This window comes from Abramis brama (genome assembly GCF_963993115.1).
Source record: "Abramis brama genome assembly, chromosome: 3".
Lineage (NCBI taxonomy): Eukaryota > Metazoa > Chordata > Actinopteri > Cypriniformes > Leuciscidae > Abramis > Abramis brama.
The window spans coordinates 23068656-23093862 of record NC_139965.1 but is presented as its reverse complement, the minus strand read 5'-3'; the positions used below and the strand labels follow the sequence as shown (position 1 = coordinate 23093862).

Sequence of the window (25207 nt, the reverse complement as noted above, 5' to 3'; positions counted from 1 at the left end):
CCCCCCCTCCCCCTCTCCTCCCCTCTCCTCCCCTCTCCTCCTCTCCCCTCCTCTTCAATCTATCGTTCATTCATTTAAATGAAGGACATTTACAGTATTCACATTTAAATACAGCATTCCTTCTGCATTTCCAAGGAACATCTATTCTATCCTAAACAGCCATGTATTCATCAAGAATTGAATTACATCAACATAATAGTACCTGTGACGTTCCATAACTTCGGTATGGAATAATGCAGTAGATGCTCAAATGAATTGGATTGAACAAAGGTTCAATGTTTTTCAAACACTCAATGTCACAGAATCCTTGGATGACAAAGCGTCTAAATACAGTTGTAGGCGTACTTGCATACGTGTCTTTAAACTTCTTTGAACGAGTGTGAAATATTTTGTGCAGCATTAGTGCGAGAGACATTCAGTGCATTTAACAGAACAGGACAGAATTTGCATAATGGGTTTTTTCTTATTCTCTTTGAAATCCAGAGTGCGGAATAACAAATGTATATGAAATAGCAGCCAAACATCAATAAATGGAAATGCCACAATTCTCTGTGGATGGTCTTGGGTGGATTTCTGCTGGAGGAGGAAAAACAGCCCGCTTATTGCAAAATAAGCAGAAAAGCGGATGTGATCAAACTCATGCCCACCAGGCTCGCTAATGCGCGCACACGCACACACACACACAGTAGCCCACCTCTCACTTCTTCTAATCAGATGCAGTGAGATGTGGCAGCTCCTGCTGTGGAGCTATGGGAGGAGCAGCATGTCTCACAGGTGCTTTCAAAGAACAAGATACAGCAGTGGAGAGACTGTAATTACTCTCCAATTACAGATAAAGATCTCACTTGAGGGCTGCAACACAAAGTGTCCTAACAGCCATGCAGACCCACTCACACTACAACTCAAAAAAAGTTCAATCAAGAGCATCTTAGGAAACGTCCTATGCAGGTACAATGATAATCATCATCATGTAAAGGATGCTTTTTTTAATTGTGGTATTCAAACCAACTTAGTAACAGATAAACAAAAGTGGCGCTGAATCAGTCAGCAAAACGTGGAGTTGAAATAAAGGTCTCAGTCTTAAATGTATTCTAATATTTCTCTAATAGATTTAAGAATGAGACCTTTATATGCATTTTAATTTCACATAGCTTTCTACATTTTTGATCAGAATTTAATAAATAAATCCAGAAGGACCGTGGCAGACTTTTGCACAGTATTGTATATTTACATTTATCAGATGCTTTTATCCAAAGCGACTTACATTGCATTTCAAGGTACACATTTACATTCTTATCAGTTCTTGCTTTCCCTGGGAATTGAACCCATGACCTTGACACTCTACTTTTTGAGCTACAGGAAAGCTAACTATATTATATATTAATATATAGGAAAGCTATATATTAAATGCTGATCAAAACTGTAGAAAGCTGTGTGAAATTTGAATATTAAAATGCTTATGTTTGTAACCTTATTCATCATATAGTGGTCAAAACACAATGCACATTCTAAAGGAAATCCTTGACGCGATGATGAGAGCATATTAATGGGCAATAAAAACGTTTCATAAATTTCTCTGTCTTCAGAAATTGTTTTGGGAGACTGGAGTTGATGACTGCTTTTAATGCAATGCAAATGTAAAACCCTCAAATCATTTCACAAATACCTTACTTGACATCACTTTTCCTCTGAAGATAAAAACTTGAAATTATCTCTCTCTCCTTCTTTCATTGATAACACAAACAGAATAAAAGACAAATAGCTTGTTAATATCTTTAATATTTACAATTTCTTTTAAAAAAAAAGGAAAAAAGAAAAAAAAAGTATGTGGCATATCCCTCCCCAACCCGTTTCACACAAATCCTGTCTGAAAATATTATTTTGTTATTTCTTCCCCTAACTTTGTCAACAAAAATAAAATGCATTTGCAAGCTAACTGGAAACTGGCAGTGCTGGATACATAAAAATAATATTTCAAGTGATTTGGTGTAAGAATATCATCTGAATTGACAAAATACAATCAACATTTGACATTTTTGTACCCTTCATGTTTATAATGCGTCACATTTATAATACTTTGTTTGTCATTACATTACCATCGTATTTCAAACTGAAATCCATCCAGACTTCTTTCTTGCCTTGAGAAGTGAAACATGAGCTTTTAAATGTTCTCTACAATACGGTGCATATTAAAAGTGCAATAATGTATATAAAATGGCTCTCTATATCTGGGTTATCATGGTTAGATCTTGTACAGCATATGCACAGCAGTTTCCACAGCAAAATGTCCATATCAAATAAAAGCTCTACAAAAATGCTTGTCAGAAGTGAGTTCCCATGTGAGTCCAAAAGTGCACTAACGTCATCTCTAAATGTGAGCGATGTGATTCGATAAGCAGAGTTTAAGTTCGTCCACCACTAGTGGGGTTTTCAGAATGTGACAGCACCTCAATATCCAGACACAGCTTTGGCTAGAAAAGAGATAAAGAGTAAGAGATGTCAAATGTAAAGAAACAAAGCGAAAAACAAATAACATAATACACACTTAAGAAAAAAAAAGGACCCACAAATAAGGGTGTACTAAAGTAACAAATTTGTCAATGTGATAAAAAGAAAGAAAAAAGTTAAACTCAACCTCCTTTTTTTTTTAAATAACATAAGCATTTCCTTCAGGGGCGGATCTACCGGGGCGGGGGTGGCAACTGCCACCCCAAGAAAAATCATTGCCACCCCAGATTTATCCCAGTATAAAATATAAATTTACACAGCATTTTCTGTTCCGCATTTTAGAATCTGCACTTTAATGTGATGACAAAAAAATATCAACACGCACTGTGCAGTCAACTTCCTTAACAGATATGACTCTTACGGTTCTTTTTCATCCACTTTCATCATGGATATATTTCACATCCGACAAAATAAAATTAAACCATTAAGTAGATCCCGATCACAGAAACTAATAGCAAAGTTAGGTAAGAATCTAGTTTTAACCAGATTTACATTTTTTGAAAGACAGGCGTTAAGTTGGCTTGACAAGGTCTTTTCTTAAAATTTAAAACAGTCTGAAGGTGAGGATAGACAAACAGATGGGTGTTCTGGTTCAAATGTTGCTATGTAGTTGCTATGTGGTTGAGGTTCTGGGTGACCTTCTGTAATGCCCACATACAGACATTTCCACCTCTGATAAGAAGTCTCAGATCTTAGCTCAGGGACATTTAGAATGTGTTGATGTGTTCTTGGTGCCCTGGATATTGATATTTTGTTATTTGGGGTCCAAGCACCAAAGTTAAATTGGATACCTAGTGAATTTATGACGCTAACTACAAATTCTAAACTATCAGCCATTTCAACTGAAAGAAGAAGGTTGTGATATTAATGTCCACTAGAGGGAGCCATAGGATAAGGAATATTTTAAGCCTAATGTTTTTCTATCAGTTTTCATTACTTAGAATGGAAATAAATGCATTGATTTAGTTCATTTGTATTTATTTTTTTAATTTTGTACATAGAAATCTGTGAAATGCATATGTATTTAACTTTTATACACCCCAATAAAACATTTTTCAAGTTGCCAGACATGATTAAATATCGCTTCCCATTTAAAATGAAGAAACAATTGTATTGTCTTTTTCAAGATATTCACTTTCATTTGAAATTGTCCTGTGACATCCTATGACGTGATTAATCTAAATTTAAATGTTAAATAAGACTACATAACACTACCACAAGTGCCTTACAACAGTAAACATGTTTAAAGCGGTATTTGTTTTACTTCTTGTTTAATCTAACAGTATGAGAGTGATTTCCTTTGAAAGTCAGTTGCCCTTTTGACAAATGTGTGTTGCTGTAACCTGATTCATCAAACTCTAACTTTCAGTGAAGATTCAACTTTTCTGTAAAAACAACATCATAAGATTCATTTTACTTGGACTGCTAATCATCCGCATGGGCTATTGGTGCTTGGACCCTGATGATTGCCTCTTGTGGTTATATTTTTTATAGTTCATTTTAACTATAGTAGATGCAGTATATATATGATATAATATAATTTAAGTATAGATGATTGAACAATCCTCTTGCCACCCTATAAATAATTTTCTAGATCCGCCCCTGATTACCTTACTAAATAGCAGACAGGTAAACACTCTCCTTCTTTCAGTGCAGCATATTGCATCAAGACAATGTTGAGCTAAACACACTTCAAACATGACATGCATCATGCAGCTCAATTTCATTCAAATGCTGCTGAAACAGCAGAATAAAACAGGCAGCTCAGGCATTCAGTGATTAAATGGACTGGCTAACAAACGTATAAAATGTACAGCTATGAGGTGACTCGAATCTCTCATACAGTATAATCATGGTGGGGTGCGGCCCACAAATAAAATATAAAACTGGGTTTAAGACTTAAAAAAATGTCTGAAAAAGGAGATGATTTTTAACCTTGTTGATTGTTAACATAATACTCAGAGTATTAGTAGACTGCTTAATATCTGCTAACACTTTAATTTGATGGTCCCTCAACTGACATTCTACTGACTATATCCTATACCTAACTATAAGCTACTAATAGTTAGTGAATGGGGGGATTGTGGGACAAAGCTAAATATTACAGTTATGGTGATTAATATTAATTAAAAATAGTTTTGACTACATCGAATTGAATATCAAATACCAAAATAATGACATTGCATGCTTTAAGGCTCTTCAGGTATAAGGTAAAATGAATACTTTTGATGCTAGGTTCATTTAATTGTTAGATATTGGTTTATGTAATAGTTCTCATTGCAAACAACAAGACATTTGAGCCTTTGACACCTTAAAAAAAGTAATGGAACCCAATTTGTGGACAGTGCCTTGTATATAAAACAGCTCGCGGCAGGCATACAGTATGTCAAATGAGAAGGCATGGCAATGCACTGATTTAGAGCATGCTGGGAAGCAGAACACACAAAGCAGGTGAAAGTGGAACAGACATAGTGAGCCATTCACACTTTTTCATGAACTGCACTGAAACAGCTTTATAAAGAAAAGCACATCTAAAGTACTTCTAAAGTTTTTTACAATACCCTGACTGCCATTCTGTTCTTTATTTCAGTCACAGACATCAAAATGGCGAAGCTCTTTGCAGATGGCAAAGCAAGTGTTGTTTGGCAACACAACGATAAGTGCTGCCTCCGTGATTCCCAGAGTCTTTGTTAATTACAAACATTTCACAAAAGGCAGCATTTGTTTATGGCTTTTTAGGCTTATCAGTACACAAAAAGCCAATTTGCACACAATTTACACACCTCTCTATCTCCAGATGTGGAGGCAGTTGTTAAAGGGGGGCCAATCTACGCTACTCATGAAGTTACTAGTACAGCACAAGCCCTGATGAAGCACAATCATGCAGCATGCAGACAGAAAAGGTGTCAAAACACACACGGAACAATTAGCAAAAGCACATTAGCGTGCTAAGCGGTTAGCGGTTAGTTCTTACTTTGTTTTTTTTTTCTCTGATTAGACAAAGGTGTAGTGAAATCCATTGCTCAGGGGAGGGGGAGCGGACTGAGCCGTAGAGACGGCAGCAGGAGTGGGGGGAGGAAGAGGAGGAGGAGGAGGAGGTTGAGGGAGTGAGGTGGGACTGTTAACCGGCGGTGAGGCTAAAGCAGAAACAGGAACAGAGGGGTGTACAGTAGTAACACACAGAGAGCTAGTGACACAGTTAACTGCTGCTACATAATACAAACAGCTTTTTGTAGGTACATAAGACTGGTCTGAGGTCATCAATGCGGTCAAACTTAAAATGATAGTTCATCAAAAAAATGTCCTCATTTACTCACCTTCATGTCATTCCAAACCTGTATGACTTCCATTCTACCAATGTGTAACGCAAAGGGGGACCTTTTAAACAATGAGCTGTACTGGTTGCTCTTGCTTTCAAAAAGGAAGTAAAAAGCACAATAAATGATCATAAAAATGGTCTGCATGATTTAAGAGCTTAATACAAAGTCTTTTGAAGCGATACAGTAACTTTATGTGAAGAACAGGTTAGTTATTTACTGAAAATCTTCTGCAGTAGCTCTCATTGGCACATTCATGAGAGAAAAACAGATTTAGAAATCTGTATTAGATTTAGCCTACTTAAAAAACAAAACAAGAATGAATACTTTTATTCAGCAAGGATGCATTAAAATAATCAAACGTGCCAAAAAAAAAAAAAGTATCTTACATTGTTACAAATATTTCCGTTTCTATTTCAAATAAATGCTGTTTGTCGAGACATTATTCAAAGAATCCTAAAAAAAATTATCACGAAAATATTAAGCAGCACAGTTTTCAACTGATGATAATAAGAAATGTTTCTTGAGCACCAAATCAGCCTATTAGAATGATTTCTGGAGAATGATGTGCCATTTAAATATTTAAATATATTAAAAATGTTATTTTAAATGATAAAAAATATTTCACAATATTACCTTTTTTATTGTATTTATGATCAAATAAATACAGCCATGGTAAACATATGAGACTTCTTTCAAAAACATAAAAAAATTAAAATCTTACTGATCACAAACTTTTGAACAGTAATGTATTTTCAGTTCACCGAATGATCTGATTCTCGAGTTCAACTCACTGCAGTGGTTTACAGAATATTCTCACCAAATAATGACTTGCGTTTCGGTCATCTAAATCCAAAAGATTAGGAATATAGCATACAAGTCTCATGGACCATTGACGGTGCTTTTGAAACCTTTTTAAAACATGAAATCCCAAGTGCTCATAGGCACTAACTCCTCCTTTTGGTTCCAAGTTAGAAATAAAGTCATATAGGTTTGAAACGATATTAGGGTGAGTACATTTGTTTGGCAAATAATTCCTTTAACCAACGTAGTCTACCAGCTTTAACCAGGTTGACCTTGGCCCCCTAGCTGGTAGTCCACCATTGGACCAGTTGGTAGTAGTTTTAGCAAAAAATGTTGGCCTTTCCTTCAATTTTTTATTGATAGAACAGACATGACATAAAACAATGTTGCAAAGAGGGTTAGTTGAACCAGGCGATGTCACAAGCCAACACGTGTTGCCCTCATGTGCACTACAATTCAGTATGCTAAGAGAATGCACTGTAAATATCAGAAGTTGAGAAAACTTGAGGCAACCAGCTTCAGGACTTTGAGTACTCAACTTAAGGAAAAATTGTTGTATCAACTTAAAGTTACTTACTTGTGGATCCCAAGTTTTACATTACATTAAGCTGATCATTAATATTACACAAGTAACATAAAACTTAGTTTGTTGTATCAGTTTGTTGAGCAGACTGAAAAGGTTACACTTCTATACACCGAAACAAGTCGTATATACTCATTGAAATGGAAGAAACTTCACCAAAGAGAACACTTATCACTCTGATGGTGACATTAGTTTAAATTGTACAGCAAATAAATAATTAAAAACACCAAATAAAGCTAAAACAACTATTATTTCTGGAAAACAAACATTTTTGTCATCACATGCTTTGACTAAAAACACAATTGTTCAAGTGCATCATCAGTGATCAAACTGAGCATGCTCAGCAGCCTGTTAACTGGACTCTCACCAAACTTGACATTGTAAGTTCTTGCTGTTTAATATTTTAAGTTGATCATACTAACCAGCGTAAAAACTGTAAAAAACTGTTTTCTACATTCGATAGTTCATTCAACTTTTAAAATAAAGTTTGCCTAACAAAAATAACGTTTTTTATATATACTGTTTGCTTAAAGGCCACAGCTCTGACTACTTTAGTCTTTACTCAAAATAAATGCACAATGATGTGCAGAAGTTGATCAAAACCCAGACCTGCCCTTACAGATGAGGTATTCTGACATGTTTTCCAATGATAATTGTTGACTACGCCATACTGCCTTACACATTATGATCCATCGCGTCAGGACGAATTGACTGCAAATCTGTGTGACTAAGAGAGACTGCTCCCTGTCTGAAGGTTAGACCTGGCAGAGTGAATGAGGCCTCTGTAAGAACTAAAGATGAAACGATGGTGTGCTTTTATGCCATTTCAGAAAGATGTTCAAAGTGCTGCCACGGGATGCAGAGTGAACAAGCCCCAGTGCATATTCAACTGGGTCATTGATCGGCTCTGAAAAAAATGGCCTCATCAAGAGATTCCTCCCAGCCTGAAAGATCCGACATGTCTCCCAATTAGCAAGCATCTTTACTCGTCAGATCTGCGCTAATAAGGAATAATGTTCAGTTATTAACATTGCGGCTGATAGGCTTGGCTTTGCTCTTTCTTCTTCCTCATCACGCCTCCATTACCGATGTTTTGAAACGGGGTGGACCGTTTCTCAGAGCGTTCAGTTATTCCGTAGTTGTCAGAGTGACGGTTTAGGAAGTTTTATTGGCACTGTCAGATTAGAATTACAAACAACTGTTTCTGAAGGGTTTTCTTCACATTCACCTTGATCTTTTCAGAGTATTTGAACTGTCAGGGTGTACTGCAGACCATATCTGAAATTAATATTTTCAAATGGAGCTCTGGCAGTCATACAAGTGTGAACTGATTTCGTGCTTATTAAGGGCTACTCATTCATCTTCTTTAGCCTATCTTAACCCACATTGTGTACTCCCTGTCCTTGCCCTTGCCATTTAACATGATTTGTGCTATTCACAGTACTGCTAAAAACATAAATGTACATATACAGTCCGTGATTTGATTAATAAATGCCATGTAAAATACAGGATGTGTTTCCATAGAATATGGAGTGTATTAACAAGATACAAGTAATTTGAGGAGATCAGTTCACTGTGTAGAACATTAATCCTCCTGGTTAGTTTACCTGCCACTTGTTTGCTCTTGAGTGAGGCCTCTGATGCTAAGGCATAGGACATGGTGATGATTCTCTCCTGCTCTTGAAGAGCAGAGTCTATGTCTGGAAGTACTGGCTTGTCTACTGCTGCTGGAGGAGGTATATTCTGAACACTTATGTACACACAGACACAAAAACAAAAAACAGGTACACCAGAATGAACTCACAGAGAAAAGTGTAACAAAAATGTTCAGATTTCTATTTCAAATAAATGCTGTTCTTTTGAACTTTCACACAAAAATATTAAGCAGCACAAGTGTTTTACACATTGATAATAAGAAATACCCTTTGCACTAATTGTATAGGATCACTGCTGTGCAATATTTTTACATGCAAAACCTCACTTCAGTTGCCAAAGTTATTGCATTGAATTTTTTGTACAGTACCTATTGCTGTTGTGCTGTTATGTGTGGATGCACCGTAACTCATTTTGTTGCATTTTAAGCAATGACAATAAAAGGGAAATTAATTGAAATATTTATTGAGCATTAAATCAGCATTTTAGAATGATTTCTGAAGGATTATGTGATGCTGAAGTCTGTTGAAATCACGAGATTAAATCACATTTTAAACAATTTAAACAGAAAACTGCTGTTTTAAATAGTAATAGTATTTCACAATATTACAGATTTTACTGTATTTTTGATCAAATTCATACAGCCTTGGTGAACATAAGGGACTTCTTTCAAAAACATTAAAAAAAATCTTACCAACCCCAAACTTTTGAATGGTGGTCAATAGAGGGTATGCATGTGACGTCACCGTCGGCCGGCAAACATTGGTTTTAGCATGAATGCCGCAAAACACACACACAAAACACATCTAAAACGGGAAAGAGCTTTGAGATTAATTGTATAAAAAGATTTGTCAAGAAATCTGAGATATATTTTTACCGACTGCAGGAAGCTACAGAAAAGAGAAGCAAATGGATCGCTGCAATTCACAGAAACAACTGGACTCCAGGCAGCAAAATGTGGATTTGCAGTTATCATTTTGTGCCAATATGTTGAATTTTAGGGTAAAATAATACCCTATATATTTTATTGTTATATATTATATTGACAACTCATCAATTAAACATTTACCATCTTAAATTCTTCATAATTGGATGTTTTTAAATAAACACTGACAAGTTTTAGGGCTGGACGATATGACTAATATATATATATATATATATATATATATATATATATATATATATATATATATATATATATATATATATATATATAACATTGATATGAGTGATCACCCGGATTTAGCCCTACCTATATTATATTTATATAAAGCGTTCACGGGCAAATTTTCTTTATGCATTTCCCCGTCGTCGAAATCAGGGACATATAAATGTCAGGAAACATGATTTCTGGCTGCATGTCAATATCCATGGATCACTAGATCTTTGGTAAGTTGTAAGGAACAATATATCGAGTCTAACATTTTGTTTAAACTGAAAATCATTTGTTTTACTCGCGTTTTCCCCTATTAAATCTAGTGATGCAGCAGCTCTTTTGCCACTCAGTCCAGCTGAGGGGGCGTGTTCCAGCGGGAAAGTGACGTCAATGCATACCCTCTATATAATGTCAAGAAAACATCTATAAAGATGACTGTGTTTAATGAGACTGATCTGTCAGTACCTAGACTTAGCCAGGATGCTCTTGATTCGTTCCACTTTACGATGCCGGGCCTCCATCTCCTGAGGGCTGAGGGGCTCTTCTGGATCCATGTCCACATAGCGCTCAGGGATGGCCACCTTTTGAGGCTTTGACAGCTATACAGGCATTGAGACCAAACATACACCATCAATCACTTTAATCTGAAATCTATTGTCCATATTTTTATTTGTAATATTTTCTTTACTTTATTAATTTTTCATTCTTGTAAAAAAAAAAACGTACATTCATGTATAATATGAAACTATAAAAGGCTAAACAATTTCTGTAAAATAATGAAACATTTTTTAACATTCAAGTGTACTTTGCAACGGTTACTGAGATTGCCCTTTAATTAAACTCAGGATAGTTCAACCAAAAATGTCGTACTTTCTTCTGTGGAACAGAAAAGGAAAATGTAGGCCCATTTTAAGAGACGGTCAAACCACACCCTAATCCTACCCATAACCCTATCGTTAAACATAACTCCAGCCATTAGGTCCATGTAGGTGGAGCTGGACGTCATGTGGCTCTGCAGTGAGCACCACTTGCATTTTAATGGACTCAACATTTGTGCTCTCACTCAACATTCACTTTTTGTATATACAACACAAGTGCATGGTTACTGAGCATTTTCTGATCCACACAAGGAGGAAATTATGTCGGAATTTTCATTTTTAGGGGAATTCTCCCTATAAGTAGTATGGTTACCTCTTTGCTGAGGTCCAGCTGGTAGTCCAGAGGCTCCAGATCCAACTCTCTCATGGGTGTGCTACTCAGGGTAAGCCATTCGTCTGAGTGAGAGCGCTGTCTCTCTTTGTGTTCGACTGGTCTCTCCTCACCCTGCACGGCCCGCTCCAGTAGCTGCAAATCAAAGTCTTGCTCTCTTCTCCACTGAAGGCACACAAACACACAGAGCCCTGAGACGGCCAATCTAGATCTTACACACATCCAACTCAGGACATGAAAATTTTAGTTCTTCTCATGATTTACAGGACAAGAAAAATAAAAAAATTTAAAAAAACATTTCCAGTTACACTGTGTAACGCTCAAGAGATCTTAACTAAGGAGAAATGATTTTTCCCTGAACCTCAGACACTATTAAAGCTAAAATGACCTTTGCGCTGCACATATCAGTTTGCATCCAACATTCATTCTTTACATGAAAAGTTTAAAGAGGGGAGCCCTGCACAAAAACAACACACAAAACGTGGTTAAACTGCAACCATGAGCATAATTATATATTGTCCCAGTGCGCTCCTGTACCTCTGTACCATGTAAAAGTGATTGCATCTGAAGTGTCACATGTTCAAGCTCTCAAACCGTAGCGTACAACACTCCTGCAGACCAAGAAAGACGCAATAAAAAGCTCCATCTGCGACTTCATTTACATGCTTCATTCCCAGGCTTTATTGTGCTTACTGGAAAGAAAATAAATCAGTGTGTCGTGAAATAAACTGCGGTTTCACATTCACAGTTGACAGAAAAAGAACAATTACCTCCTTTTGCTTTTTTACTAGCAAAGTGTTTATTTTCTTGTGCAAAAATCTACAAAAAAGATAGAGGAAATTGCTATGCAATTGATTTTCTCTTTGCAAATTATGCTACAATTCGCTGTTATATTATTATGACCATACAAGTGATTAAAAAACATGTTCATTAAGTAGTACAATTATAAACACAACTCATTCATACATCACCCAGGCCAATACATTTTGGTAAAACAAGGAGTAAAATTATAAAAGTATTAAAAAAAAATTAAAATAACAAAAGCCAGGGTAAGTTAAACCAGGTCTGGTTTTGTCAAATTAAATTATATATTTTTAAAATCAAAAAACAAAATATGATCATGTCATTTATTCTGTACAAAGAAGGCCATAACTTGCCTCAAGTCAGACCCAAATTGCATGAAATTTTTTTATTTTGCACGTTTTGGAAGAATTGTTATTAGAAAGCCGGATGTGAAAAGTGAAATTTGGTGAAATTAGTATAAAACAAAAAAAAATTATGAGTGAGGTAAGCACAATATAGTCTGGTTTCACACTTTAGTTATGCTATAATTATTATGGTTGAGTGATGGACAGCTAAAAGGCTTGAGAGCTTGTTGTGCTTGAAATTTAGTTTAGTATTTTTTTAATAAATTTTAGTTTAGTCCACTAATACAGCAGACATTGTTTTCCATAACTTTGAGCATTGGGTTATTGTTATAGAGGTTAAAAGAGCATTTTGATGTTAGTGCTGCCTTTGGACTTTTCAAACACCCCACAAGTAAAAGCACACTACTTTGATTCACCAACCCAGAAGAGCTGCTCCCTTGAGATCCATGTCCCAAGTTTAAAATTAAACACTCATATAAGTCATTACAACATTTTGAACCTGTAATGAGAGTCAATAGCACATCAGCTTTCATTATTAATCCTCTAAACACATTAGTCCACGTCTTTCATTGGCAAATAGTATAACTCCCATTCTGTAGCCCATCCAAGCTTCCCGACAACATATTATAAAATCTCTCCCGTCTCCTTCTGTAACACCTCCCACAAACCCACTTACCTGCGGCAGACACTACTACGGTAAAATGCTGATCGCATTAACGCAAAATCTTACAGTTCTCCATCAAAACAGTGTAAATAGCTGAATGTACATTTACGTCAGGGTGATAATCCTCTCTGGAGGAAAACATGTCATTGTGCTCTAACGTACTGATCCTAGGTCTGCAGACACAGGTCTGGATGTAGAGGAGGAGGAGCGAGATGTGGAGGCCTGGCGCTCGCCCTGGCTGAGCGTTCTCTTGCGCTCCCGTACGAGAGCCTTTTGGTGACGCTTCATCCTCTCCAGCTGCTCTTCGGCGCTCATGCGTCCGCGCTGCTGCACGATCTCCCCAGAGTACAGACGCTCCAAGGCACTCTTTGGTCTCTCCTAGGAGACACCAGAGGATGTGTTAATAATGCTGAAAGAAACCTGACCAAAGCAACAGCGGGGGCGAAAACATGCATCACCGTTTCCTCAAAAATATTAAACGGCACAACTGTTTTCAGTATTGATGATATGAAATGTTTATTGAGCGGCAAATCAGCATATTAGAATGTTTTCTGAAGGATCATGTGAGACACTGAAGACTGCTGAAAATTCAACTTTGCCATCGCAGTAATAAAAATTGGTAATGTTTCAGAATATTAATGTTTCTACTGTGTTTTTGATCAAATAAATGCAGCCTTGGCGAACATAACAGACTCCTTTCAAAAACTTTCCTTTAAATCTTTTCCTTTCAAACCAAACTTTTGAACAATAGTGTATATTTAATCACAATATATTATGGAGACGATTTAATTTAAGTGATTTTGTATGATGTGTTGTTAATAATGTGTGAACAGTCAGTCAGAAAGGGGGAATGAGAAAAGAAGAAAGAAAAACAAGTAGAAGAGTCCATTTCGAAGATCTGCTGTGCTCATTTCTGTTAACATTTTCTGCATGAATCCATCAGGGTTGGAGACACACACTGTGTTCACAGTCTGCATGGCAACACTACGGCAGTAACTCATTCGCAAAGTACAGTCTGGCTCAAGCCCACACTGGCTGCTTTTATTTCATGTGCTCAGCGGTTTGTACTGCTGCTGCATCTAATCAACCTGCCAAAGCAAACTATGAGACCCTTTATGTCCCTCTGCCTTTCAATAGACACTTTCAGGGCTTGTTTGGCTTCCTACCTTCAAGCTTGTGGTGGTGAGTCCTCTTCTAAGGGTGACGAACGATGAAATGTTTGATGACTGGTTCAGTCTTGAAGATGAGCTAGTCAAACCTAACAGAAGTTGGACTGGATTAGACAAATCTTTCAGACCATCTCAAATTCTGAGCTGAGAGATCATACTTTTAAACGTCAAACATCACTGCCCACTGAGTAACTTGAGTCTTCACATTCACATTCGGTACGCAATTAGGCAAGCGTGTTTCTTCAGCTATGGGCACTTGTGGCCCTGTGGACGCTATTAAAGCACAATTGTTTTTAGTAGTTTTAATTTGCCTGCTAACAATGTCCAACAGTATGTACATTCAAAAGTTTGGGGTTGGTAAGATTTTTAATATTTAAAAAAAAAAGACTCTTATGTTCACCCAGGCTGCATTTATTTGATAAAAAATAAAATAAAAACGGTAAAATTGGGACATATTAGAGCAAATTAAAGTAACTATTTTCTATTTTTAAATGTAATGTTATTCCTGTGATGGCAAAGTGTCTCATGATCCTACAGAAATCATTCTAATATGCTGATCTGATGCTCAAGAAACATTTCTTATTATTATCAATGTTGGAAAAAAGTTGTGCTGCTTAATATTTTTGTGAAAACCATTATTCTTTTGGATTATTTTGAAAATATTATACAAAGGATTATTTGATAAATAGAGAGTTCAAAAGAGCATTTGTTTGAAATCGAATTTATTTGAAATCGATTTAATGCATCCTTACTGAATAAAAGTACTATTATCTTTAAAAAGGATATCTTACTAACCCCAAACTTCTGAATGGTAGTATAGCTGTTTCAAAGGAAAATTCTGTAATGTTTTTCTGAAAGTCATGCACATTTTCACCTCAGTATAATTTATCATCACATCTCAAATTATGTATTGTGTTTAACAGTTGAAGAAAATGATGGTGGTGGAAATTATATTGTTCACCTATTTGGCTCTTTCGTCGTTCGTAATGTTAAGACTAAGTTCACATTCACAGCATCTTATGTCTCCTAAACATATTCATTAATATTTCCACACTTGCAGAATTTGTCGAAATTCCCCAAATGGGAATTATTGAACATGGGAAGCACCTGCACAGGCTACAAAGAAAATATACATAATAATTAATTAGTAGTTAATAATTAATAATATTACTTGCGGATTGCTTTCACATCACCAATGAACTGTACTATGGTTTACATGAACCAAACCTCACATTCCCTTTTCAGCGAGTGTGAGTCTGACTGTGTACAGGTCTGTGTGTACCTCTGTTTGGTAGAGTTTGGTAGCCACTGTCACGGCTCAAGCCCCCCATTTGTCCACCAACTGCCAGCAGTTCAGGCTCACTGAGGAATGCCCGGATCTCAACCTACAGTCCCAGAAAAATAGAGCTCAGAACTATAATAACATTTAACCACTAGCACAGATGACAGCTGGCCTCATCCGGGTGCCATTGAGTGTCACAAACCTTATGATCTCCGTTAGTGTACTGCCCGATCTCACGGTCACGCTTCCGCTCATCAGACTGTCGTTTCAGGCCCCGGACTGATGTGTGGCGGATGACGGAGGTCTCTTTGGGGAGAGGGGGCACAGCTGGGGGGTGTTCATCTGGGCTGTAGAGGTGAGGCAGGGGGGGTCTGGGTGGAGCATCTTCCTCAGGCTGCATATGTAAACATAATCATCCATAAATACAGATAAATAGACTTAAGTAGTATCTTGATTACCTGGTTTCACTCACTCACCCATTTTTGCTTGTGGGCTGGGTTTGAGAGCTGCAGGGGCTGCTGGGTAGACTGCACCGGGCTGAGATGGGGACTGGACTGAGCAGCTTTCAGTTCACCCATGGATGGAGTGAAGAGTGAAGGCACTGCGGACAATGACGCTGAAGGCACGAGTTTCCTCTCTGGGACACGCAAATATCCCAAACGTCGACATCACAAAGCAAAAAAACAACACATGTATGATTATCAGTAGCATCTGTACGCAGTAAGATGCGTGTGGTGATGTTTGACCTCAGTACCTCGGTCTGTGCTCCAGTGCATGGGAGTGATGGCAGGCAGGGGCCCGCTCTCACCTGGATTACGCACAGAGTCAATGGTCACTCTGTAGTTGGCTTTGCTGGAGCTCAGGCCTGCAAGCACATCCTCGATCCGCCACAGCTCCTTCCTCAGCTGAGACTTCTCCTGCTGCACAGTAGCACACAATTGAATAATTCTGGATTAAATAAAATGGTCCAACTATTAAACTGAATAAACTGAATAAAAGAGTAAATTTAAGCCTGAAACAGGAGGGAACAGAATATAAGTGCGCATACTTCAGTACATAATTTTATGCATTACATTTACTTAAATAATAAAACTGAATATATTATTTGATATGCAAATACACACACAAATTAAGCTTATCTGAACAGAAAAATGCATATATATATAAAGTGTATAGAATATTGAAAATGAGTGTCTGTCTTTCAGTATTCAGATCATTTATTTAATATAATATAATATAATATAATATAATATAATATAATATAATATAATATAATATAAGAACAATATTTTTAACAAAAACGGATGAAAAATCTAAATTAACCAACAGCTTAAAAATATAATATAATAGAATAGAATAGAATAGAATAGCTTTCTTACTGCTGTGAACGCTGTTAAAAAAAATATGATGACCCTGAGGCTTGTCTTTGATTTTCTAAGAGGCAAATTTAGAGCTCAAAGGGGCACTGAAGAAAGGATAGGATTTTCTCTTATTTGTATTTTCAGAATAAGCCATAATTTATTGACTCTGTCTGTGTGCGCCCTCACACAAACACTTGAGAAATCAATAATCTTAGACACGGTATGCCTTGTTCTTACGACTCTATCACGCTGATCAAAAACTAACATTAGATCTTCACTCTGCCTCTGAGAGCTCCATATCTCTTTCATTACTTTGTTCTTTCTCTATCAATTACCAGACTGAGAGATGCATGCTGAATAGAAAAGGAGACACGGTTTAACATCTTTTGATACATTTTGCCGCTCAAACAGTATTGATACTTTAGTTTGGAAGCATGCATTAAAGGGATAAAAGCTGAAAAACAATTTTGGGTTTGAGTAAAGAAAGACCTCTGTCCTTCATTTACATTTTGAAAAGAGTTAAATCAGCTTGGTGTCATTTTCCTGTGGGTCTGACCTGAGAGAGAGCACTGTGGGTCATCTGGTCTTGAAGGACTGAACGCAGTCTGTCCACATCTCTCTCTAAGTGGTTGTATTCTGCCCAAGCGTTCTCCATCTCCTGTTTAACACAGAGCAGAAGCAAGCCTCAATACTAGTGCAATAAGCTGATATTAGTATTGCATTGTTATTCTTGAGTCTTCTGTCAGTGTATGTGTCCTCACCGTGGACACCTGTGAGATGTCCGCCCTGATGTGGACCACATCCTCCCGTAACAGCTTCTGCTGATAGGCGATCTTTTCTGCATGGGCGGGCTGGTCCTGGTACTGTTCCATCTGCTGATGGGAAACATCCAGAACTGACTCGAGCTTGTCCTAGATAAGGTGAGAAACAGAAGACGATGCAGATAAAGAAGTTCGAAAAGAACTAGCACTAGGGACCCGAAACATCAGGATGGACACTAGGTTCCTCTGTGATTAATGAATTCTGAAAACAACATTACATTTAGGTCAAAATTTGCTTCATGTAGTAACATCTAAAATTAGATCTAAAACCGGTTATTTAATAAGGCTGAATCAATCTGACTATATTAGGTTGTAACAGCAAAAGTCATTTTAAAGGCTTAGATCAAGTAGAAATAGATCTTCAAGCTAACAATTGCTTTTTGGGGTCTGTTAGGTTTTTACAAATGTTTTTCAAATAAGCCACTTTCGCTCAATACTCCTTAATATATTCATGGAAACCATGACACTTTTTTTCAAAGATTCTTTGATGAATAGAAAGTTCAAAAGAACAGTATAGAAATATCTAACTTTTGTAACATTATTATAAATGTCTTAACTTATGCTTAGGATCAATTTAATGCATCCTTGCAGAATAAAAGTATACATTTCTTAAAATCAACATCTTACTGGCCTGAAACTTTTGAACAGTAGTGTATAAAGTTGACATCGTGCAACACAATACAGCATCAACGCCGGGGTTACAATACGGAATTTAGATGAGGAAAAAACACAAAGCACCTTATCTTCTTTGAGTGTGCGTATACTGGCCTCCAGCTCCTGTAGGATCTTGTCTTGCTCGCATAACCTACTAAGCTTAACCTGGGGAGACAATCACAAACAGCAATAAATCATGGTCACCAAACAGAAGGCATGACTGAACTGAATCCATTAAAGTATACAAACATATCAAACAGAAGGCCGACGGAAAACATTCTTCCGCTATTCCATATTCAACATTTTCCACTATTGAAGATATTCATTAGCATAAACTCCAAGCACCCAAGACAATTTTGGTGTCATTATTTGCAGAAACAAACAGCATTTTCTCAGTGAAAAATGGGTTACAGGGTACGTGCGCGCGTGCGAGAGACGGAAGCTGCAGAAGTGTCTTGTTTACGGTCTTCTTCACACTGCCTGTTTATTCTCCACTCTGTTTATCATTCCCTCCGATTAATTATTAAGCTGTTATTATTTTACAGCCATATATTGTTGTTTTAACAACATTAAATATTCATCACACAGATAAATCCACCAACAAAATTCGTATAAATTGTTAAACCGAAACAATGTTAATGATGAAAAGCCAGGACTTCCAGATTATTTACCTCCAATCAACTGAAAAACAGCGAGAGCACTGGAATACAAAAATCAAACTGAAAAATTTACAAGCCCGAAGTATAAAACTCCCATTGCATGTATTTTTCTCTTTAAATTGAGCATTGAATATAAAAAGCCCTCGTCAATAATTTCAATTTCTTCTTGACACCGAGATAGCTTGCTCATCCCCACGGCGCGTACAGATTCAGGCTTGAGTAACAGCTTTTTGTGAGAAGCAAACAGAGAGAACGAAAGGGGAGGTTTTAATAAAGAGAGAAGAGAACTTACATCTATGTCACTTTCAGCTATTTTAACAGGCCGAGGCGGTCGATCTTTAAGAGAGTCACGTCCGGTTACCTGTTGACAAATTGCAAAAGCTCATACACTTTCACCAACATTAGCATCAACATCAAGACTACGTTGGTTGTAAGGTTGCATCGATCAAGCAACCAACAAGACTGCACATTCTTATTGACAAAATGTTGCTGAAATCATGTAAACAAACTGTGCTATGGCAAACTTAAAGAACAAGACTGTAAAATCTCAAGATGAACACACAAGCAAAAAAAGCATAACAAAACAAACCAACACTGTTTTTGGAAGCTCTGAGATGATGTGTTTACCAACAAATAGCAACCGGGGTATTTGGGGAGAGCCGCAACGATCCACCCAAAGCGCTGTTCGGTCTTTGGCAAAGTATCAATACTTTCATCGGCAGTGAACTTGACATGAACTCATGTGGGAGTGAATCATTTAGAGATAAACAAGAGTTAGCTAAAGGATACTGCATAAGTAAGAGCAGCTGTCACTCATTAACAGAAAACCTCAGACTCTGGAATAATTAGTTGATGCTTAATGTTTGTGCTGAAATAATTCACATAATGGTCACAGTTACAATGCAATTTCTATGACAAACCCTCATCAGTGCAGTATTGATATTTTACCAAAAGAACAACAACAACAAAGCAAAAGAAGCACATGCATATGAGTATGACTCTGCAGATCATGTGCAATGCACACAACGATGGTCACATGTTGTGCACACGCCATCCTTACATTCAAACAGAACGCACTGTGTACCGAATAGATGAGAGGTTCAATACTTTTCATCTGTTTGAAATGAAGATAAAAAGGGTTTCTGTGAACTGTAGGTATAAATTTAGGCATACATTGGAAATATACATTTGAAATATTTATGCAAGTAATGCACTCCACTTCAAAGCGGCTCGGAAAAGTCAGTGACCATAAAGTTTGTGACAAAAGCAGAGAAACTCTATATAAGATATATAAAGGTTACTAGGGATGCACGATATATTGAATTGATCAAAATATTGTGAATTTGCATATTGCAATGTCTTTATTAAAAATCTGGTGCATTTAGCAATATAGCGGGTGAATTATGTATATGATGTACATTACAATGTTATGATGAACTATATGCCTTTCTCCACTGACGTTCTATGATGATCAAAGCCTTTCTAAGGAGATGTGTTTTAAGGGATAAAATGATTGACTACAGGGGGACTTTAAAATTACACGCATCACATAATCGCATTATTTAACAAGTTACTGTATATCACATTTTTCTTCAATATCGTGCAGCCCTAAATGCAACTGTACAGAAGGAAAGACAATTCAGAGTCAGATTCTAGCGTCCATCTGACCTTCAATTGACAAACTCTCCTCCTGGACTCTTAACATTTGCAGCCATCACTAGTCACTACATCCATGCATCCGCCAAGACTTTAATTGCTAAATTGCAGCATAAAATCTGATTTTTAGCAATAAAAGCTTAAAATGACGCATTGCTCTCTGTGAATATTGACTGATGTAAATGTAATCATCGGTTTCAAAATTCACTCTACACATCCTTCAGGGTTAAAGAGCAGAGCAGCCGTTACAGAGAATAAGGAGGGGGAATAAATCAGGAAGAGTTTATGCCTTGAGGAGAGAGGGAGAAGATGGGCGGAGGAAGAAGGTGAAGGCAGGTCCAATAAAGCCCACCTTCAGATCTAGATACTCCAGGTCCTTCTTCAGCTGGATGTAAGTGTCATCTGCCTTTAAGTGGGAAATGAAGAAAGAGGTCACATGACTCATGGCTAAGAGTACAGCATTCAAGAGTGAGACTGATTTTCATGGACACTGTAAAATGCTGATATATTATAACACAAGTGCATGTTATGGGTGATTGACCTTTTTTTTTTTTATTCCTACTGACGACAAGCATCTTTCATTTGTACTTGGACTGATGCACTGTTGAAGGTGTGCCATAAGTTTATTGAATAAGTAAATGATTTGTTTCTTCACTCTAAAGGTCTATACTCATTTAGAGCATGAATTTTTGTAAAGACGTGATTTAAGAAAACGTGAAATGTTTTTACACAGAGTGCAAACATCTGTGTGCAGTTAAGCATTTTAGAACAATGCTGTAAATGTTGTAGAATACTAGTTAAGTTTTAATGTGCAACCCTGCAACCGACAGAGATATAGAGTGTGGAATGGGAGTGGGACACAGAAATTAGTGTAAACATTAGGTAAATAGTAACGCATAAGCTGAGTACCTATCTGACATATTTCATATCTAAATTTCCATATACACAAGTAAACCAGTGATGTTTTTTATATTTTCTGTTCATGGCAACATTCAATCATGTGAATGCAGGCAAGTCAACAAGCAACATGCTGTTAACATCTGAGAAGCAATCTGAGGATCCAAAATACAAGAGAGGAAGAAACTACAAAAAAAAAGTCCAAAAAAAAGCAAAATGCAGAGGAAAGGTTCTTCAAAAACACGTCAAATTGCGCAGCCCAAGCTGTAACGTTCTACCGCAGACTCCATGCTAACGGAGAGCTAACACCAAACCAACGCAGTCACAACTAGAACCAACAGCGCACAACTTTAAAGATGAGCACAGAATGGGGGTTAAGGAAAGGGGGGTATGATATGCTCAGGGTGGGTTGAGGGGGAAATGACCCTCTGACCTGCAAAATGGGGCCTGAGAGGCTGTTGTGCTGGTTCTGCAGGTGTGTGAATGTGTCGCTGTGCACGCTGGCCATCTTGGCCTGGTGTCTCCTGAGCTGGATGAGCAGCAGGGTCAACTCCTCCGGCTGCAGGACAGCGGGGAGACGGGAAAGAAAGCACTTCAGGAGGTGACCACCAGGGCAGCGGTGAGATGTTGTGAAATTTGGCCAATAGGAGTGGCGAAATGTAACTGCCAGGCTATAACGGCATATTTCAGATCACTCTCTCAAAACTAGAAAGCAAAACGCTCCTCGTGGCCGAAATGTAATCTACCAAGCAGATCTTCTTCTTTCCCTATGTTTCCAAGATAGGTCTGAAAAAGTCTGTTCTTTATGGAAGTCTTACCGTTTTTCCATGAAGACTTGGTGCACTGACTGTGTGTGTGATGTAGCCCATCATTGGCATGGATCTCCTTTCCATTTGCGAGGTCTGTAGAGACACAAAATTATACAGAATAGTGGCGTTAAGAATGACAAGGAAGAAATTCACAGTCCTCTCTTACTACTATTCTCAAATTCTCACTTTTAGTTATGGATACTGTATATTTTTGAAGTCAAGTAAAAGTCAGTTTCAAAAAAACTAGGGCTCAGCAGAGCACATTTTACTCATTCATCCGTTTCTTTTAGTTAAGAAAGTGTGTGCTTGATTTCAAATGTGCCACAGGGCTTTGAGGGTTTGACAGTTTTGCTTAACATACAAAATTCTTCATCTAGGCCCATCATAGCACCTCAAAAGGACACAAACAACAAGAGATTTAATTAACTACACATAAATTATCTCCAACCAGCTTTCTTAAAATAACATTTGTTTGCTACCAGCAGAGTAGCACTGTAGACACTGTTTCCAATGCGAATCCCACGGCACTGCATTTTTGCTGTATAATAGGTTTTTTATTTAAATACAAGATCAGAAGAAAGAGACCACTGCTGAGGAGGTTTATTGGGTGCTTTGCTTAGCCTTTGGCGAATCTTATCAGCTAAACAGTCTAGTGATCCACCGTGGAGGTCCATGAAACCACTCTACGAAACACACTTTAGCCTTTAAGATGCATCTATAGATAGGCTTCTGCAGCTGGGTAATTGACATCACAGTCGAGCAGTGACAGCAGTGTCTTTCTGTGTGATATATTTAGTTTATCTGAAACTACTTTTGAAAAACAACATTTCTAATCTTCTCTAATTGTATACATGCAGTACTTACTCCTCCATATTAATTAAGAGATTACAATTCTGTACTTTCAAAAACAAACCTGTTCAATATTTTTTTTTTTACAAATATTAAAATACTTCACACTGCAAAGCTATTTCAACTTGCGAGTTGCAAGGGCCAAAAAAAAAAAGAAAAGAAAAAGTGATTAAAACTGGAAATGGTCACAAGCTACACCACCAAAATAAACACTTTCCGTATTACATTTTATGTATGCATTTTATGTACAATACTTTTCAAAAGTTTGGGGTTGGTAAGATTTTAATGTTTTTGAAATGAGTCTCTCATGCTTACCAAGGCTGCATTTATTTGATCAAGAATACAGTAAGAACAGAAACATTTTGAAATAATTATATAATTTAAGATAATGGTTTTCTATTTTGATATATTTTAAAATATATTTTATTCTCGTGATGGCAAAGCTGAATTGTCGGCATCATTACTCCGGTCTTTATTGTCACATGATCCTTCAGAAATAATTTTAATATACTGATTAGAAAAAACTGTCTTTACTGTCACTTAAGATAAATTTAATGCATCCTTGCTGAATAAAACTAACACCAAACTTTTGAACAGTAGTGAAAGGTACTCATCTCCACTCATTTATATACAGTGGGACTCAAAATTATGAAGAAATATTTAAGATTTCTAAGTCAAAAATCAAACAAGCAAATTTGTCAGTGATGCTCTTTGAATCATTCTCAAATCATGCTGGAGAACATGATCATCGGGTTTTAAAAAAACATGTGGACTTTGAGCTGCTGTAAGTAATGCACGAGTAAAAAAATGCAAAGACATTCCAAAATTACATGTTAATTTTTCCCACTTAATTTATGCTGATAATTGTTAAGCTGACAATAATATGTAATGAAACCATAGTGAAAGCATTTTCACTAGTAGTCTCAGATTTTCAGATCCCACTGAGATGTTCTTTGTGGTATCACTACATTGACTGAAGCTGTGTTTTTCTTTCCATCTGTCTTTTGACAGCTTCTGTGAATCTTTCTGTTGGAGGCATGTAATTAGTGAGTTCACACGAGTCCCAGCGTATGCAGAGCAGAAGTGGGTGACAGTATGTTAACTTGTAAGAGGCACAGAGGCTTCTGTGACTGCCGCTGCGTGTGAATGTGGCGCTGGGAGCGCTGCTCTCATGTGGGGGGTGTAGCCGGCAGATGCCACTATTTGTCAGCGACACACATAAACAAAAAGCGCTCTCTTTAGACACACCCTCTGCACCTGGGAGTCAAACCCTGAGAGAAGACTGTGTGAATCCGGTCACGAAGTCCAAATCAAAGCCTGAGTAGAGGGAAAATCAGTTTTCCCATAACCCTTCACGCCTTTGGTGCTCAAGGCTCCTGTGGTCTGAACAAAGAGAAGAACTTTCCACAACTAATTTAAAAATGTGAGATTATGTGAACTGCTTCGTGTTCCCTACCTTTGAGATCTGGGAACATATTCCTCTGGGAGAACCCAAACTGGGTGTGTCCACGGTGGCAAAATCATCCAGCGGGCGCACCGTCACCCTGTCGGAGGGCGTGTGGGGCCTGCGTGGGGACAAGGACCTGGAAGGGTGCCCGGTTGGGGTCATGTCACATGGTGATGGTGGCACAGATATGGATCGTGGCATTTCCAGAGTGACCCTGAAGCCAGACGAGTCCATGTAGTCAGGCCCGGTGTAGATTGGCGCGGTGGGGCTTCCGTGGCGGAACTGTTGGCGCTGCTGCCACTCGTACAGTTGCCACACCATGCCTTCTTTAGTGGCCATCCGCTCGTCAGTGGACATACGAAAGTGACTAAGACGGTCGTGGGCGTACTTGTAGTCACTAGGCAGGTTGCGGGGCACTGGGGGGGAACTGCCTCCGGAGTGGTGGCGAGCGGTCTTTGGCAACGACTGGTACGCATCCATCATGACGGACTTAGGCTTGAGAGGAGGTGTCCGTCTGGGTAGGGTGTACTCAGCAGTGGGATGGCTGGAATTTTAAGTTTT

At 37.7% G+C, this 25207-nt stretch overlaps 1 protein-coding gene across 17 annotated transcripts in view; it reads right to left on the bottom strand.

Moving 5' to 3' along the window:
• Positions 1–1665: 1665 nt before the first annotated feature.
• Positions 1666–25207, bottom strand: part of plekha7b (pleckstrin homology domain containing, family A member 7b) — a 111217-nt gene continuing 87675 nt past the window's right edge. For 2 of the 17 annotated variants that reach the window (XM_084110202.1, XM_084110214.1), the window contains exons 11-28: positions 24656–25190; positions 22360–22443; positions 21975–22100; positions 20997–21050; positions 19281–19349; positions 18414–18494; positions 17616–17765; positions 17411–17512; positions 16248–16413; positions 15970–16130; positions 15696–15887; positions 15494–15596; positions 14209–14300; positions 13205–13420; positions 11213–11395; positions 10487–10620; positions 8820–8962; positions 5315–5645 (exon numbers count right to left, since the gene is read on the bottom strand). In XM_084110202.1, the coding sequence (XP_083966328.1) occupies positions 5503–5645; positions 8820–8962; positions 10487–10620; positions 11213–11395; positions 13205–13420; positions 14209–14300; positions 15494–15596; positions 15696–15887; positions 15970–16130; positions 16248–16413; positions 17411–17512; positions 17616–17765; positions 18414–18494; positions 19281–19349; positions 20997–21050; positions 21975–22100; positions 22360–22443; positions 24656–25190 (2734 nt within the window). In that variant the 3' untranslated portion in view covers positions 5315–5502. Of the gene's footprint in view, positions 2472–5297; positions 5646–8819; positions 8963–10486; positions 10621–11212; positions 11396–13204; positions 13421–14208; positions 14301–15493; positions 15597–15695; positions 15888–15969; positions 16131–16247; positions 16414–17410; positions 17513–17615; positions 17766–18413; positions 18495–19280; positions 19350–20996; positions 21051–21974; positions 22101–22359; positions 22444–24655; positions 25191–25207 lie in introns of those variants that run through there. The other 15 variants (XM_084110216.1, XM_084110210.1, XM_084110215.1 and 12 more) reach the window with 14 other exon arrangements.